Source organism: Ovis canadensis, chromosome 2 (genome assembly GCF_042477335.2).
Source record: "Ovis canadensis isolate MfBH-ARS-UI-01 breed Bighorn chromosome 2, ARS-UI_OviCan_v2, whole genome shotgun sequence".
NCBI classification, from domain to species: Eukaryota; Metazoa; Chordata; class Mammalia; order Artiodactyla; family Bovidae; genus Ovis; species Ovis canadensis.
The window spans coordinates 122,594,734-122,613,970 of NC_091246.1; the positions used below are offsets into that span (position 1 = coordinate 122,594,734).

The 19,237-nt window shown below is 38.7% G+C and overlaps 1 protein-coding gene across 3 annotated transcripts in view; it reads right to left on the reverse strand.

The window, feature by feature from the left end:
- UGGT1 (UDP-glucose glycoprotein glucosyltransferase 1) overlaps window positions 1-19,237 on the reverse strand; it is a 116,326-nt gene that overhangs the window by 19,113 nt on the left and 77,976 nt on the right. For all 3 annotated transcript variants that reach the window (XR_011253965.1, XM_069574238.1, XM_069574237.1), the window contains 8 exons: window positions 18,549-18,679; window positions 15,335-15,430; window positions 12,513-12,615; window positions 12,192-12,271; window positions 11,538-11,727; window positions 3,107-3,265; window positions 2,493-2,578; window positions 655-739 (listed from right to left, as the gene is read on the reverse strand). Coding sequence is in view for 2 of the 3 variants with exons in the window: in XM_069574238.1 (XP_069430339.1) it covers window positions 655-739; window positions 2,493-2,578; window positions 3,107-3,265; window positions 11,538-11,727; window positions 12,192-12,271; window positions 12,513-12,615; window positions 15,335-15,430; window positions 18,549-18,679 (930 nt within the window). In the remaining variant the exon portion in view is untranslated. The remainder of the gene's footprint in view (window positions 1-654; window positions 740-2,492; window positions 2,579-3,106; window positions 3,266-11,537; window positions 11,728-12,191; window positions 12,272-12,512; window positions 12,616-15,334; window positions 15,431-18,548; window positions 18,680-19,237) is intronic.

A 19,237-nucleotide genomic window follows, 5' to 3' on the forward strand; every position in this document is an offset into this window, starting at 1 on the left:
TATGAAAACATTTCATGCAAAATGAGACTTGCACTGCTCAATGAGATAACCCAAAAGGCGCAACCTCTCAGCTGAAGAAAGCCACAAATTTGTATTTACAAAATATACTTTGCATTTCAAGCCGCACTGCCATAAGGCTACAGTAAAATCCCAAAGGTGAATTAGTCTTACGTGGGTTTCTTTCCTTTCTCTTCAGCTTTACTGAGATATAACTGATAAGTAAAACTGCGTAAATTTAAAGTGCAGGACATGATGGCCTGGTACAGGTCTATACTGTGAAATGATCGGGCTTCCTTAGTGGCTCAGTTGGTAAAAAGCTGCCTGCAATGCTGGAGACTCGGGTTCAATCCCAGGGTCGGGAAGATCCCTTGGAGGAAATGGCAACCAATTATGGTACTCTCGCCTGGAAAATTCCATGGACAGAGGAGTGGGACAGGCTACAGTCCATGGAATCACAAAGAGTAGGACACAACTGTGCAACTAACTTTTTCACCATAATAACACCACTTTTTCTGGAGTTAACACATCCCATCACCTCATATAGTTTGGGGCTGGTTTAAAGATACATATTTTTATATAACAACTACTAAAGACCAAGTTACTGCTGCTTTTATCAACTATAATAGAATGGCTGCCTTAATATACCAAACTCACCTTCACTTTAATAATTTTGCTCTTGAAGTTGTTGAGGACAACAACAACTTCATCAGCATCGGGTGGAGAATCTGTACCGTCATGACTTAGAAAAGAAGAAAGGAAGGCAGATATCACAAATCATAATTCTCAAGTTGCAGTAAATGGACTTACATCAACCTGCTATATTTTTCCACCATCTTTCATCATAAAGGAGTTTTTTCTGAACAAATTATTTCCTCACAACCTGCAGAAAACCCCTTCAAGCAACACAGAGGCGCTTGTCAAAATCTCTACCCTTACATGTTGAACATGCCAACTGGTCACAGCCCAAATTTCCTTCTGGAGCCCTTTACTGAATGACCTTCCATACACTGAGAGGCTCCCAGTGCTGGCAAGAGTATGATGGCAACCCACTCCAATATTCTTGCCTAGGAAACTCCATGGACACAGGGGCCTGGCAGGCAACAGTCCACTGGGTCACCAAGAGTCGGCCATGACTGAGTGCGCATGCACGCATTGCTTCACGCATGGCGAGACATAGCTCTACTTCAGAGTTTTATAAAGGCTGCGACTCTGTCCTTCCTGGAAGCACAGCCAAGTCCAGGCTATGTACTCAATCTAGCATCCATACTCTGGAGGAAGAACTAAAACAATCTCTGTTTGCAAGCAGACAGAGCAGAGAAGAAAATTTAAGAGAGTATTTCCTTCCTAATCAACAATAATGTCTAAAATTTCCAGTCACCAATTTTTAAGATGCTAATTATATAAAGCCATGATAAAATATGAATTCACTGAATTCATTGTCATCCAACAGAGAGCAGAGTTCATGGGCAAAGGTGAGATTCTGATAGGGTGCACGGAACATTCCAGAGCCCAGGAAGCACAGAAGGAAGAGAGCCCTCAACTGCTAGGTGGAGAAGAAGCCCACACACCCTAGAGGGAAGAGTGGCTTGGAAAAGGGCATACAGATGGGACAGGGTTTAGAAAGACAACAGATAAGCTCTTAATGACAGTACTAAAATTCTTTAAAACCATATTTGGGGAAAACATTTACTGGAGAAAACCCTACTATGTACAATGAAGATATAATTATAATACAAAAATCTTCTATTTTCTTGGTAAGAAATATGCAGAAATTCACATTGCTTTCATGTGTGTCAGATAAGATTCTATTAAGCTAGGATGAGGACCAACATGATGTGTTTTCAAATAACTAATAGAAATCATTCCCAAAATGAACTGGCATGAAGTCTTCTCACACAGCTTAAGACTAATTCGAATTGTGTTAAACAGAATTTAGACCACACCTTTTTAGAAGGCAGTATCAACTAACAGTCACTTGTAGCAAACCTTAAAGCAAAAAAGCAGGCTATTGACAAAACATGCTGGGAGTACTTCCATACTTTCTCAGACCTAGAAAGACAAGTACTCGCACCAAGGTTCTAAGACCAAAGCCTACATATGTCTGGTCAATCTGCAACCCACTCAGGGTACAGAAATATACTACCCTGGGTTGAAAAGTCTGAATTCTTCTTCATTTCTTTTCTCCTTCCTAAAAATGACTCACTTTCTCATCTGCCTATGGTTTTCATCACAGCTGACAGAATGATTTGGTGCTGGGACAGTTAGCACAAAAGAATGACTGAGGCCAGACTTGATTACAGATATTGTTAGTATTTATACTGCTTACTGTTCAATTATACACCAACAATTCTTCCACATTGCATTTTCTGGAAAAGCACATACAATTACAAAGTAAATTCTAATTGCCTAACTGCCAGTGTATACTATTCAATTCAAGCTGATTCATACTGCAGAATGTTCTGAAAAAATGCACCTGTATCATTTAATCCTACCTGTAGATTCTGTAAATATCTTCAGAACGTCCCTTTCTTAGTCTGAGAATCCAAGCTCCTGGGTTGGCTTTTAACTGAAAATAGCCCTAGGACCAGAAGACAAGACAAATTTTAGTTCTCATGGAAACATCAAAATGCTGTTTCTGAGGGACAGCTCTTTCTTTTTTGAAATGTCAGTCAACTTTATTTTAAATAAGATACTTAAACCAATGCAATTCTTAAAACCCACATATTAGAAACACTAGCAAAATACAGGTCTGTCAAGCCAAGAAGCCTGTCCTTTAGCTGTACTTCAGTGAAGAAGCAGTATGTAATGTATGAATATACTTCAAACTTCCAAAAAATTTTAAAAAAGAAAAAGGCTATTGGCTCATAAGCAACACATTTTCAGGAGCCAACCTTGTTAGAGCAAAACATTCTAGCCTGTTTTCTTTTAAGATGCCATGTAATTCCAATCTACAAGTTTAACTAAACTGATGATTTTTAAACTGACCAAATTCAGTCCATCATGAACTTTAATCTCACTCATGTTCAGAATGCTAATTGCTCCATCATAAACTGTAGGGCCCAAATTAATGTGACTCAGTATCACCACCTGATGTACTGTTATTTACCAGATTAGCCATAACAATGGTATCCACAATGACTGGCTTGGTTGAAGTTCCTAATGTAAACTGCAGTCCCCGGGGGGGCTGGCCAGTGGTGATGTCATAGCAGTGACCTTCTAGTAACAGGTACTCCAGCTCATACTCAGCAGCCACGATGCTGTCCACCTGCAATATTAAAATTAAATCACCACCTGAAGACTTTCAGCAATAAAAAGAAACGATCTAGTGATACCTGCAACAACCAGATGAATCTCAAATCACTATGCAAAGTGAACGCAATCAGACATAAAGGGCTACATATCATATAATCATATTCATAAAAAATTCATGAAAAGGTAAAACTATAGTGACAAAAAGAAGATCAGCTGCCGCCTGTGGCCTGGGCTGGGGGGAAGGAGGGCATTACCTGCAAAGGGGCATGAAAGAATTTTTTGGAGATATGGAAATGCTCTGGTATCTTGATTGCGCTGGTAGTTAACAAGCATACACAATTTTAAAAACTTAGGTGGGTTGGAAGGAGAGGCAGGAAAAAGGACACAGAAAAACAGTAAGGAGGTTATTCCAAAAGTTCAGAGGAGAGGATAAGATGTTAATCTAGGAAGGTAGTATTGGGAAAAAAAATCACATAAAATAAAATTTCTGAAAGAATGAATATATTTAAGAGCAAATAATGGAGAAGATAAGTAATTTGCATGAGAAAAAGAAACAAGGCAAAACATCAGAAAAACATCTGACAAAAATGCAAATTCATCTTGGCCTTTAGAAGATAGCTGAAAATACTGATGTTCTAAATGCAAATACCACAGATATATTTAATGGTTCCATAGTGGCATAAAACTAACTGCCTAAATTATTGCTAATTCCTTGCAGAAAATATGGTGTAATTACAAAATCTTAGGGCAGCTTGGCTTTAGCTATTAGGTTGGCACAAAAGTAATTGCAATTTTGCACTGTTGCTTGATATTAGAATATATTCTAAATAAATGTGGTTATATTATACATTATTTTAATGCATATTGCTCACCTCATTTTTTTGGTAATGACTTATTACTTCCTGTTTATATTTATTTTAGATTAGGGAAATGATGTCAGACAAAACGCAAATTCAAGCAATTTTCTTATTTGAGTTCAAAATGGGTTGTAAAGCAGTGGAGACAACTCACAACATCAACAACGCATTTGGCCCAGGAACAGCTAAAGAACGTACAGTTCAGTGGTGGTTCAAGAAGTTTTACGAAGGAGACAAGAGACTTGAAGACGAGGAGCCTAGTGGCCAGCCACTGGAAGTTGACAACAACCAACTGAGGGCCACCACAGAAGCTGATCCTCTTACAGACAATGAGAAGTGTCACAGAACTCAACGCCGACTATTCCACAGTTATTCGGCGTTTGAAGAAAATTGGAAAGATGAAAAAGCTTATTAGTAAGTGGGTACCTCCTGACTGCAGATCAAAAAACATCGTCTTGAAGCGTCATCTTCTCTCACTCTACACAACAACAACAACAAACCGTTTATCAATTGGATTGTGGCATGCAACGAAAAGTGGATTGTATATGACAGCTGGCGATGACTAGCTCAGTGACTGGACCGAGAAGAAGCGCCAGAGTACTTCCCAAAGCCAAACTTGCACCGGAAAAGGTCCTGATTACTGTCGGGTGGTCTGCTACTGGGCTGATCCACTACAGCTCCCTAAACCATGGCAAAAACAATGCATCTGACAAGTATGTACAGCAAGTCAATGAGATACACTGAAAACTGGTGTGGATGTGACTGGTGACAGAAGCAAGGTCTGATGCTGTAAAGAGCAATATTGCAGAGGAACCTGGAATGTTAGGTCCCATGAATCAAGGCAAACTGGAGGTGGTCAAACAGGAGATGGCAAGAGTGAACGTTGACATTCTAGGAATCAGTGCATTAAAATGGACTAGAATCGGTGAATTTAACTCAAATGACCATTATATCTACTACTGCAGGCAGGAATCCCTCAGAAGAAATGGAGTAGCCATCATGGTCAACAAAAGAGTTCGAAATGCATGCAACCTCAAAAACGACAGAATGATCTCTGTTTGTTTCCAAGCCAAACCATTCAATATCACAGTAATCCAAGTCTATGCCCTGACCAGTAACACTGAAAAAGCTGAACATGTCTATGAAGACCTGCGAGACCTTTTAGAACTAATACCCAAAAAAGATGTCCTTTTCATTATAGGGGACTGGAATGCAAAAGTAGGAAGTCAAGAAACACCTGGAGTAAGGGGCAAATTTGGCCTTGGAGTAAAGAATGAAGCCGGAAAAAGGCTAATAGGCTTTTGCCAAGAGAACGCACTGGTCATAGCAAACACCTTCTTCCAACAACACAAGAGAAGACTCTACACATGGACATCACGAGATGGTCAACACTGAAATCAGATTGATTATATTCTTTGCAGCCAAAGATGGAGAAGCTCTATACAGTCAGCAAAAACAAGACCAGGAACTGACTGTGGCTCAGATCATGAACTTCTTATTGCCAAATTCAGACTTAAACTGAAAAAAGTGGGGGAAACCACTAGACCATTCAGGTATGACCTAAATCAAATTCCTTTACACGGTGGAAGTGAGAAATAGATTTAAGGGACTAGATTTAAGAGAGTGCCTGATGAACTATGGACAAAGGTTCATGACACTGTACAGGAGACAGGAATCAAGACCATCTCGAGAAAAAGAAATGCAGAAAAGCAAAATGGCTGTCTGAGGAGGCCTTACAAATAGCTGAGAAAAGAAGAGAAGCAAAAAGCAAAAGAGAAAAGGAAAGATATACCCATTTGAATGCAGAGTTCCAAAGAACAGCAAGGACAGATAAGAAAGCCTTCCTCAGTGATCAATGCAAAGAAATAGAGGAAAACAATAGAATAGGAAAACTGGAGATCTCTTCAAGAAAATTAGACACCAAGGGAACATTTCATGCAAAGATGGGCTTGATAAAGGACAGAAATGGTAGGGACCTAACAGAAGCAGAAGATATTAAGAAGAGGTGGCAAGAATACACAGAAGAACTGTACAAAAGAGATCTTCATGACCCAGATAATCATGATGGTGTGATCACTGACCTAGAGCCAGACATCTGGAATGTGAAGTCAAGTGGGCCTTAGGAAGCATCATTACAAACAAAGTTAGTGGAGGTGATGGAATTCCAGTTGAGCTATTTCAAATCCTGAAAGACGATGCTGTGAAAGTGCTGCACTCAATATGCCAGCAAATTTGGAAAACTCAGCAGTGGCCACAGGACTGGAAAAGGTCAGTTTTCATTCCAATCCCAAAGAAAGGCAATGCCAAAGAATGATCAAACTACTGCACAATTGCACTCATCTCACATGCTAGTAAAAGTAATGCTCAAAATTCTCCAAGCCAGGCTTCAGCAATACATGAACTGTGAACTTCCAGATGTTTAAGCTGGTTTAGAAAAGGCAGCGGAACCGGAGATCAAATTGCCAACATCCACTGGATCATTGAAAAAGCAAGAGAGTTCCAGAAAAATATCTATTTCTGCTTATTGACTATGCCAAAGCCTTTGACTGTGTGGATCACAATAAACTGTGGAAAATTCTGAAAAAGATGGGAATACCAGACCACCTGATCTGCCTCTTGAGAAACCTGTATTCTGGTCAAGAAACAACAGTTAAAACTGGACATGGAACAATAGACTGGTTCCAAACAGGAAAAGGAGTACGGCAAGGCTGCACATTGTCACCCTGCTCATTTAACTTCTATGCAGAGTACATCATGAGAAACGCTGGGCTGGAAGAAGCACAAGCTGGAATCAAGATTGCCAGGAGAAATATCAATAACCTCAGATATGCAGATGACACCACCCTCATGGCAGAAAGTGAAGAGGAGCTAAAAAGCCTCTTGATGAAAGTGAAAGAGGAGAGTGAAAAAGTTGGCTTAAAGATTAACATTCAGAAAACTAAGATCATGGCATCTGGTCCCATCTCTTCATGGCAAACAGATGGGGTAACAGTGGAAACGGTGGCTGACTTTATTTTTTAGGCTCCAAAATCACTGCAGATGGTGACTGCAGCCATGAAATTAAAAGATGCTTACTCCTTGGAAGGAAACTTATGATCAACCTAGACAGCATATTAAAAAGCAGAGACATTACTTTGCCAACAAAGTTCCATCTAGTCAAGGCTATGGTTTCTCCAATAGCCATGTATGGATGTGAGCGTTGGACCATAAAGAAAGCTGAGTGCCAAAGAATTAATGCTTTGAACTGTGGTGTTGGAGAAGACTCTTGAGAGTCCCTTGGACTGCAAGGAGATCCAACCATTCTATCTGAAAGGAGATCAGTCCTGGCTGTTCATTGGAAGGACTGATTTTGAAGCTGAAACTCCAATACTTTGGCCACCTGATGTGAAAAGCTGCCTCATTTGAAAAGACCCTGATGCTGGGAAAGATTGAGGGTGGGAGGAGAAGGGGACGACAGAGGATGATATCACTGGATGGCATCACAGACTCAATGGACATGAGTTTGGGTAAACTCTAGCAGTTGGTGATGGACAGGGAGGTGTGCTGCAGTTCATGGGGTCGCAAAGAGTCAGACACGACTGAGCAACTGAACTGAACTGAACACTGAAAACTACAATGTCTGCATCCAGCACTGGTCAACAGAAAGGGCCTAATTCTTCTTCACAACAACACCCAACAATGTTTCAAAAGTTGAACAAATTGGGTTATAAGGTTTTGCCTCATCTATCAAATTCACTAGATCTCTTGCCAACTGACTACCACTTCTACAAACATATTGACAACTTTATGCATGGAAAACGTTTCCACAATGAACAGGAGGCAGAAAATGCTTTCCATGAGTTCATCAAACCTCAAATCATGAATTTTTATGCTACAAGATTAAACAAATTTATTTCTCATTGGCAAAAGCATGTTAATTGTAATGTTCTTATTCTGATTAATAAAGATGTGTTTGAGCCTTGTTATAATGATTTAAAATTCGTGGCCCAAAATCATAATTATGCTTGCACCAAACTAATAATTAAAGAGTTTCTATTCCAGGCTAGTTCAGGCTTGGTTTTATAGCCTTATCTAATGCTAATAATGGAACTATTTGGAGCTTAACATGTTACTGCAATACTAAATTCCAAAAGTATAATATTAAGAGGTAAGAGGGAAACCCCCACATGCTCAGAAGTCTCAGGCTCTGTATTTTCAATGGAATGCAGAGAAACTGGAGGAAGCCTCAAAAAGAGCAGCAAAAACTCTGGGAAATATGGAAGAAATCTGCTTTGCATTTGATTCTATACTTCTGTGCAATGTTCCTTAATGCTTTTTTGTGGCCATTCTATAATTTCTTCAAGAAAAGTTAGTTCCTCAAGGGCAAAAACTGTATTCTTTATTTGTTAAAAATATGGTGGATAGGATTGGGAAAGGGCAAGTGTGTACCTATGTGTACACACACACACACACACACACACACACACACACGTTCTCTCTTTCTGCTTCAGTCAGCTTAGTACCTAAAGGATTCTTCTTCCAGTTTTAGTGCATGTGCCGCTGAAGTGAGCACAGAGATTCTTCTTTAAGAAACTAGTTATTCAACCTCACGAAAAGAATTCTGCAAAGTCCTTTGGTAACTCTGCTCAAGTTTTCAGTCTCCTAATTCCCAAGAAGCCAGAACCAGAAAACAGGGTTAAACCGTGATAGGAGATATTACGGGCAGACACAATGACAAATGTTTTAAAAAGGAAGGACGCTCTGAGGCACTATACGACCCCTGGAGGTAAAGACCATCTTTCAGTTCCTTTGTTAATACACTCTAAGCTAGGTATAGAGTGAGGGCTGGTAAGAGACATAAGTGAAATGAAATTGAACTATCTTTGAAAATGGGTTAGGGGAAAAGGACTAATTACCTTAGGGACTCCAAATACAGTTACAGAGAAAGAAAAGAAAAAGAAAGGCAATGAAACCAAAGGCTTGTTTTTCACAAATATCAACAAATGGCCAAACTTTTAGCTAGACTGACCAAGAGAAAAAGAGAAGAGCCAACTTATTGAAATCAAGTAAATTTAAATTTTAGAAAATTTAAATTTTAAAAAATTCTATGAAAAACTGTATGCCAACAAATTAGATAACCTAGATAGAATGGATACACTCCTAAGATACACAAACTTTGAAAACTGACTCAAGACAAAACAAAATCTAAACAGACCTACAGCAAGAGATTGAATCAGTAATTTAAAATTTTTCCAATGCATTAAGAAAATTATATAAAAGGCATCACATTGGAAAGAAAGAAGTAAAACTCTATTTGCAGATGATATGGTCTTATATAGGCTTGTATACTAAGAACTACAAAACATTGTTGAAAGAAATTAAAGACCTATATAATCAGAAAGAGATCCCATATTCATGGTTCAGAACACTTAATACTGTTAAGAAGGCAATACTCTCTAAACTGACTTAGTGATCTAATGAAATTCTTATTAAAATCACAGCAGCTTTTTCTGAAGATATTAATAAGCTGATTTCAAAATGCAAAGAACCCACAATAGCCATTAACTACATTGAAAAAAAAAAAAACTGGAAAATTCACACTTCCTAGTTTGAAAACTTACTACAAAGCTTCAGCACACAAGACAACGTGGTCTAGCCCAAGGACAGACCCGTAGATCAATGGACTCGAACCGACAGCCCAGAATTAAACCTTCACGTGAGGGTTAACTGATTTCTGACAAGGGCACAAAGACCACTTAATGTGGAAAGAACAGGTTTTTAAAACAAAGAGCGCTTGGACAACTGCATAGCCACATACAAAGAACAAAGCTGGAACGCTACTGGCACCATATACAAAGAAGTAACTCCAAATGTATCAAGGAAATAGAGAGTTTCCAAAAATGTAAGAGTTTTAAATCGCGAAAGTTCAAAAGTAAACACTGGCGTAAACCCTTGTGATCTGGGACTAAACAATGGTTTCTTAGATATAACTCCAGAAGCATAAGTGATAAAAGAAAAAATAGGAAAATTAGAGTTTATGAAGATTAGAAACTTATATGCTTCAAAGGACACCATCAAAAAAGTGAAAAGACAACATATAAAATGGGAGAAAACATATGTGAGGCACATATGTGATAAGGGACTTGTATCCAGAATATAAAAAGAACTCTTACAATTCAACAATTAAAAGATGAGTCAATTTTTAAAGGATTTGAATAAACATTTCTCCAAAGGAGATACACAAATGGCCAATACACACACATGAAAAAATGCTCAATGTCATTTGTTATTAGGGCAAATCACTCTGGAAAGCAGTTTGGCAATCCCTTGAAAAGTTAAACATAAAATTACCATCTGATCCAGCAATCCCACTCCTATGTATATATTCAAGAGAAAGAAAAGCATATCTATAAAAACTTATGTACAAATGCTCATAGCAGCATTATGCATAATGGTCTAAAAGCAGAAACAACCCAAATGTCTATAAGTGATACAGCCACACAGTGGATATAATAAATACTAAATAAAACATAGAATATCCATACAATGGAATACTATCTGGCAATAAAAATGAATAAAGTACTAATAAATGCCAAAATATGAATGAACCTTGAAAATAATTTAAGTGAAAGAAGCCAGTCACAAAAAAGTGACAGAAAATAGATTCGTGGTTGTCAGAGGGCAAGGGGAACTGGGGGTGATTACTCATGAGTATGGAGTTAGTCTAGTCAAGGCTACGGTTTTTCCTGTGGTCATGTATGGATGTGAGAGTTGGACTACAAAGAAAGCTGAGCGCCGAAGAATTGATGTTTTTGAACTGTGGTGTTGGAGAAGACTCTTGAGAGTCCCTTGGACTGCAAGGAGATCCAACCAGTCCATCCTAAAGGAAATCAGTCCTGAATATTCATTGGAAGGACTGATGCTGAAGCTGAAACTCCAATACTTTGGCCACCTGATGTGAAGAACTGACTCATTAAAGGCCCTGGTGCTAGGAAAGATTGAAGGTGGGGGGAAAAGGGGACGTCAGAGGATGAGATGGTTGGATCGCATCACTGACTCAATGGACATGAGTTTGAGTAAACTCCGAGAGTTGGTGATGGACAGGGAGGTCTGGCGTGCTGCTGTCCATGGGGTTGCCGAGTTGGACACGATTGAGCAACTGAACTGAAACTGAACTGAATGGAGTTAGTTTTACGGGTGTTGAAAATTTTCTGAAGTTAGATAGTGGTGATGGCTGCACAACTCTGTGCATATACTAAAATTACTGAGCTGTATACTTTAAAAGGGGGAATTTTATGGTATGTGACATCGATCTCAACGAGGCTGTTACTTGAACACTACTGTTTCAGAAGCACCCCTAGACTGTAGGGAGATTATCAGAGACTACCGTAAGAACATCTTCAACAGGGTTATGTGGGATTAAATACTGGGAAGCAATGATACTCTTACCTCTTCTAAATAAATATTATCAAGGTCATATGGTGTTCTGACAGACTCTACCATCCAACTCTCAGGTGTGTTCAAGTTCAGAGTGAACAGAGGAGACTGTGGCATATCCAAAAATTTTGCTATTGGCCCCTTAGTAAAACTACCGTCTGAAGTAAAAGAAATCTCTGGTTCCAAGACATAACGGTAAAAGCTGAAATGGAAAAGAAAAGATGTTAAACTGTTTTTTTAATGCAACCTCAACCTTTGAGCTTATACACATCTACACAGGTAAACAAGTGACTTAAGACAAACTAGATTTGGAAGACCTTCCTTCCACAGTAAGAAAGTGTTTCCAAAACCATCTCTTGCCCTAACTATATGTCCTGTGGTTGTTGAAGATGCACGGAGAGCAGGGGAGGTGGGGTTGCGGGGGAGGTCATTCCTTCCTGCATTTTGTGGGGAGGGGAAAAGCTTGTGCCCCTAGCTTCCGCACTCATACTAAGTTCTTCAAACTCTTGATTAGTTCTTAGAAATTTAGCAAAACTTCAGTAAGTGATTTTTTTTCTAAACATGATGTCCATACATAAACCCCTTTGATCTTTTACATTCAATTTTTAGCTTTCAGACTGAGTGCAATTTTTTCCAAGGGTTGATTTCTTAGCCAGTTGGCTTTACCTTTTTAACGGCATGTCGGAAAGTTTAGATTGGCAGTTCATGAATACTCTTAGATTCATGTTGATCAGCTGAGTTAAAACCTAAAAGAAGAAATCAGATGACAAAACAAAAATTTTTCCTACAAAGTGACTGATACTCAAGACAAAATGTTTACATTTTCTCTTCAGAAATGTGTATCTCAAGAAAAAACACAAAGATAATAAATCCTATAAATTCTGCACGGGGTAAATCCCTAGAAATCACAGCTCTAGCGCACAATCAAAATCACACTTACCTATCATTAGGACAAAACACGGGCACTGCCTCTGCAGCTGTACCTACCAAAAGCAATGGGGCAAGTCTCTGTGCTTCTCTGGTGACAGGGTCAATGACAGCCACAACATCAAAGTACGTCTCCCCTTCCTTGGGTTTCAGTTTAATTGCACTACAGAGATCAACAAGATAAAACATTAATCTGGAGGTGTGGGGGCAGGAAGACAATACATCCAATACAACTAATCAAATCTCTTAGCATTTTCCAAAAAACTTTAGATCTCAAACAATAAGGTTACATGGTGGTCAACTATGTGATTCTGTTTACCTCAAAGTTTGCAAAACCCTCTAAAAGTTTCTGATGCTTGTTTTTAACAGTTAAGGAACATTACGCCAATTTTTATTTCTTGGCAAGAAGGCTGTAAGGAAGGAAGAAATTGATGTTTTTAAATAGTAAAAGAAATATAAGAATATTACAAGAAATTTGCAAAAGAGAGAAACAGGAAATAATCATAAAATCTCACCATCCCAACTCAACCACTGTATGACATGTTTCTATACAGTCCTCCTTATATGCCCATATAAAGATCAGATGCACCTACAAGATATCAGCAACCTTATAATGACTTCATTCCTTCCCCCAGAAATTGTAATTATTATAAAGATTTTTCCATGTTGTTATACATTAATATCCTGAAAAAGAAATAATCTTCAATGTGCCAAGTGAACCTGCTGTAGTTTACTTAAGCTACTCCTTATTGCTAGACTTTTAGATGGCTTTCAAGCTATAAAGAACGTCTCACAATCAGTCTGTATCACAGTTGGAAATTTCTTGAGAATTAATGCCACTCATAGACATGAGAGTCATAATTAAACAAATATTTTTACGGCAAATAGCCTGTTCAAATTTTATCCCCTCAAGGACTGACTGTGAGAAAGCACAGGTCAATTAACCAAAGTCCAATCTACTCTAAACTAATTAAATCAAAATCATAGAAGAGTAGCATGCAGGCTTCTGCAGCTAAAGCCTCTGTGGTGATTCTGATGTGCAAAAAGATATACACTTGACTGGTAAAGTAAGTGCTGCATACATCAACTGTAGGAGTTCTTCCTAAAGACAATTCAACCTTAAATCTAGTCATGAGAAAACAACCCAGATTGTGGGACATTCCACAAGACAACTGGCCTGGACTCCTCAGAGTCAATGTTATAAAAGAGTGGCAAAAACAAATAAACAAAAACCCTCAAACTGTTCGACCTTAGAAGAGACCACAGAGACACAGCCACTGACTGCGACATGTGAGCCGGGAAAAAACAACAGACAGTTGTGAAAGGCCATTACTGGGCTTCGGAGAAGTCAGAAAATGGACTGACATTACCTGACATTGCTTTATCAAGGTTAAATTGCTGAGGTATGCCAGCGATTTAAATTGCTGGAGATACTGCCAGTACTCAGGAGACAGATGCCAGAGAATTTACGCATGATATATAACAATGTTTACAAGCACAAGCTGGAATCAAGATTGCCGGGAGAAATATCAATAACCTCAGACATGCAGATGACACCACCCTTATCGCAGAAAGTGAAGAAAAACTAAAGAGCCTCCTGATGAAAGTGAAAGAAGAGAGTGAAAAAGTTGGCTTAAAGCTCAACATTCAGAAAACGAAGATCACGGCATCCGGTCCCATCATTTCATGGCAAATAGATGGGGAAACAGTGGAAACGGTGTCAGACTTTATTTTTGGGGGCTCCAAAATCACTGCAGATGGCGACTGCTGCTATGAAATTAAAAGATGCTTACTCCTTGGAAGGAAAGTTGTTAGACAGCCTATTAAAAAGCAGAGACATTACTTTGCCAACAAAGGTCTGTCTAGTCAAAGATATGGTTTTTCCAGTAGTCATGTATGTGAGACTCTCACGAGTTGGACTATAAAGAAAGCTGAGCACTTAAGAACTGATGCTTTTGAACTGTGGTGTTGGAGAAGACTCTTGAGAGTCCCTTGGGCTGCAAGGAGATCCAACCAGTCCATCCTAAGGGAGATCATTCCTGAGTGATCATTGGAAGGACTGATGTTGAAGCTGAAACTCCAATACTTTGGCCACATGATGCATTGAGCTGATTCATTTGGAAAGACCCTGATGCTGGGAAAGATTGAAGGCAGGAGGAAAGGGGACGACAGAGGATGGTTGGATGGCATCACTGACTCAACGGACATGAGTTTTGGTGAACTCCAGGAATTGGTGATGGACAGGGAGGCCTAGCATGCTGCTGTCCATGGGGTCACAAGAGTCGGACACGACTGAGTGACTGAACTGAACAACATACTTTCAAATGGTTGCCAAAAATGTGAATGCACATTACGTTTGTATGCAAATATATACCATACATCCACACACACATGGATAAATGTGGCACAGTGTCAATAATTGGTGAATCTAGGTTGAAGATATTCAGGTGTTCAATGTAATAGTCTTTCAACTATTCTCCAAGTTTGAAACTTTTCAAAATAAAAAACTGGAAAACAAGAGACAAAAAGATGACAAAAGACTTCCTTATAATGCTACACTTATTTTTATTTTATTGAAAACAAGACAGGTTTCAAAAAATGGTGAAGAGACAAGTGGTCTAACAACTGTTCATTCTTTAATATCATACAATTAAGCTGATCTGCTTTATTAAATGCTCTGTTTTCTCAAAGGGTGTATTCAGAACTAAACTGATTTAGAAATAAATGTCAACTTTTATGCAACTGAGCTCCGTTATGAGTTCTATGTATGAGTATAAACATATATGAAAGCCACATATCACACTTACAAATACACTTTAAATGGCAGAATAAAGCAGCTGAGGAAAACAAAACTATGCACACATTCAACACTGATTCTATACCTGTGTCTGTCTTCGAAAAACTGGTATTCGATTCTTGCATCTCCTTTTGGTTGCGCCGACAGGAGAGCGTCCACCTTCATTACCAAGTCACTGGCCCTGAAAGATTGGTTGGTGAAAATTTAGCATCTCTCTGACTGAAGGTTTTCCAGCTGTTACAATCAACCTACGTACTGACTGCCAACGACATGGTTTGACGAAATAAACTTTGTACCAATAAGCATGAGAAAAAAAACTACAGATCTGTGCCACTGATTAGCTTTATAGCCCGGCAGTAAGTGCTGATTTTTCCGTATGTGAACTGGAGGTAACAACTACAAGTGGCTCTTGTAAAACCAGCACAGGCTAAACATACAAATAAAGCACCGAGCTCAGAGCCCGGCCCAGAGCAGGCTGCCAGTGTCATCTGTGTCTCCCTCACCCTCTTCTAAATAACTTTATTACTTTTTATGATCATTAGAGTCACAATTTACCAAAAATCATTCAGAAAAAAATACATAAGGAGAAAATGGAGATACACACAATAATAGCATATTTAAGAAATAAGTGTTGAAAACATTTCAGTTCATAATTCTTCTATATTATAAAATATATATATATATACACACACACACAAAAGTGGTACTAAATTATTTGGTAACCTGATTTTTCATTTAATCATATATTACAAACATTATTTTGTTGGGGTACATCAATATTTTCAATAACTGAATAGTATTATATTTATGAATACATCATTATCTATTACACTATTACAATCAACATTACAGTAAACAACTTAGGAAAGCATTTCCGCGTTCCCCACCCCTCCTAACTTGATCTCTAACCAAGGAAGATTTTGTACTAAATCATGAGACTGAAAAAGAATGCTCTAGTCTGCTGAACCAAGGATTGAATTCTAAGAATGTTAAAATATATTTGAATATATTTGTGGATATATTTGAACTAGAATCAAGCCCATCCATTCTCTCACTGAACCAAACAACTATATCAAATTATATCCCCTGGTACTTCTCAATACTAACTCTGAAAACAAAATAAAACAGGTCATCTGTTTCCTGTGATGTGTCAACACTGTCACAAAATATGTCAAGGGACACTAACGTGGCCTGGGATGAGCTCCCTGATCAAAGAGGTCACAACTGAGGTTTAGGGAGCTGAGGATGGCCTCTTAGCTGCAGGTCTGGGTCGGGCATGAAAGCTGTGGCTGTCACAAGGGGCCACTCCAAGGTGGAGCAGTTCTGGCACTAAGGAAAACCCTAGGCAAGCAAGGTCACTCTGAAAACCCTAAAAGTTTTAGTATCAATCTTTTGGCACCCCCATAACTACCCTGCAAGTGAAAGGGAAAGAGAAAGTTGCTCAGTTGTGTCCAACTCTTTGTCAACCCATGGACTATACAGTCCATGGAATTCTCTAAACAAGAATACTGGAGTGGGTACCCTTTCCCTTCTCCAGGTGATCTTCCCAACCCAGGGATCGAACCCAGGTTTCCCACATCGCAGGCGGATTCTTTACCAGCTGAGCCACAAGGAAAGCCCAAGAATATGGGAACGGGTAGCCTATCCCTTCTCCAGCAGATCTTGCAACCCAGGAATGGAACCAGGGGTCTCCTGTATTGCAGGCAGATTCTTTACCAACTGAGCTGCCAAGGAAGCCCAAAGCTACCTTACTTGTCTATATCCACCCAGCACCCACCCAGTCCCTCTCTGGCTGCTTAAAGACAAGCCTTTTGTGCAGAGTCTGGCAATTACACAGTCCAGGGGACTCCAAGGGGCTCGCAACAGGCTCCGGAGACAGAGAGGGAGTGGTCCAAGGAGCACATCAAGCCCATGCCTGTGACACAGTGGCCTCAAGTCACAGGTTAGCTCCTGGCCTGTATCCAGGAGGCGTTTCATAGGCTAAAACAAGGAGCACCAAATGAGGAAGAACAAAACCTCTTTATCTGTGACCCCAGTTTGGCTGAGATGAAAAAAGATTCCTTCTCATATCACATAAAACTTGGCAAAGAGGCTGCTTTGGTAGCTATCAAAGTCAACACTAAGACATGCATCTTGAACTCTGCAACATCATGCTGTGATGAAATAGATGAAGGAAAGAAAAAACAGAAAGACTTTAAAATTCTATATCCTCAAACTATGCATCAAAGAACACTATTAGGAGTGTGAAAAGTCAATCCATGGAGTGGGGAACAAACACCCGCATATCACACAGCTATACAGGACTGATATCCAGAATATGAACAAATTCCTACAACTCATCAACAGAATAAATAATTAAAAATGAGCAAAGGATTTGGACAGATTTTTCCCAGATAGACAAAGGGTCTATTAAGCACACGAAAAGATGTTCAAGATCACTAATTGTTAGGGGAGTATGACAGACCACAAGGAGATACCACACCCATTTAGAATGGGTATTATAAAAAAATTTAAAAATAACAAACATTGATGAGGACGTGGAGAAACCAGAACCCTTATGCATTACTGATGGGAAAGTAAAACGGTATAGCCTCTGTGGAAAAAGGTATCACGGTTCATCAACATTACACATACACATACATCCTCCAATTACACATCCATTTGATATTTAATGCCAAAAACCATGTGAATATGAATATGAGCTTCAGTTACACAGCAGGTACATAGACCAGTCAAATAATTACTTTTCTTCCTTTGAGAAATAACTTATTAAAATACATAAGCTAGTAATAACACTGAAAAGGATTAAAATAACAATAAAGAACCAATAATAATCAACTCATCATCATCACCTTTGGACTACATAACAAAAAACTCACTATTCAATAAATAGTAAATAAAGAAAAAGAAACACTTAATTTGCCTTTTTTTCCTGAAAATAAAACTGAAGGGTAATTATAGAGATAATGAGGAAAAGTATGTCTTTCCATAAGTATTTCAAAGAAATAAAATCACCCCTCTACTTTTGCATATGTTTGAAATTTTCCACAATCAAAAACTTTTAAAAAATCAAAATGGAGAGAATTCAGTTCTTTAAACAGCTTGCTGCAAAACTAACTCATTTCAATGGAAGCAAAAATAAGTAAACCTGAAATGAAGACAATTATTATATTTTAAAGCTAGAGATAAAACATCTTGGAATAAATATTTAACTTTTTTTTTTTTTTTAAAGCATGAGGAAGGTCCAATTAACATAGCCCCTATGACTTGAACTGATTAACTTCTATGGCAAAACTTACACATCTTCTTCTACCCGAAGCTGTTGAATGTGAGATTTGATTTTCTGTCCTGAAGTTTTTACGATGATATTTTCCAGGAGGTGGAAATCGTCTTGATTAAAGAATTCACTGTCCTCCAGTGGCCCAATGATCTGTGAAAGAGAGCAGGGTAGTCAGTGCTGGAATCAGCAGGCTGCAGAGAAGCCCTTGGTTGTCCTCAGGCCACCTTACAAACCAAATCACTTTACAGACCCAAAACATGTTTATGCCTAAGTTAAATCAATGAAAAAAGTGAAAATAAAAGCCAAATCAACTCATATGGCTATCCCTTTATCAATTCCTCCACACTCAACAGTGTAGATTTGAATATTTTACACTATTTTTACAGTAAGCAAACTCTGGAATAAAACAGCAATATCATTTTCATTAGTTCTCACTGAATTAAAAAAAGCCAAAATAGAAATACAGTGGCAGATACCAGAGATTCTACCCTGAGTGCTAAGAGTTTCAAGTTTAGCATATCTGTCTAGCCTCATTTCCACGTCTGCAGATATTTATGAAGTATTCTAAGCGTAAACCAATTAAGTTCACATAAACTGCACAAACCATAAACTTAATCCCCACATAGGACAAACACTTTATGTATCAAAGGTCTTAGGAATTTATGTTCTGAGAGCAACCACACTCTCACCACCTTACACAATCGCAGG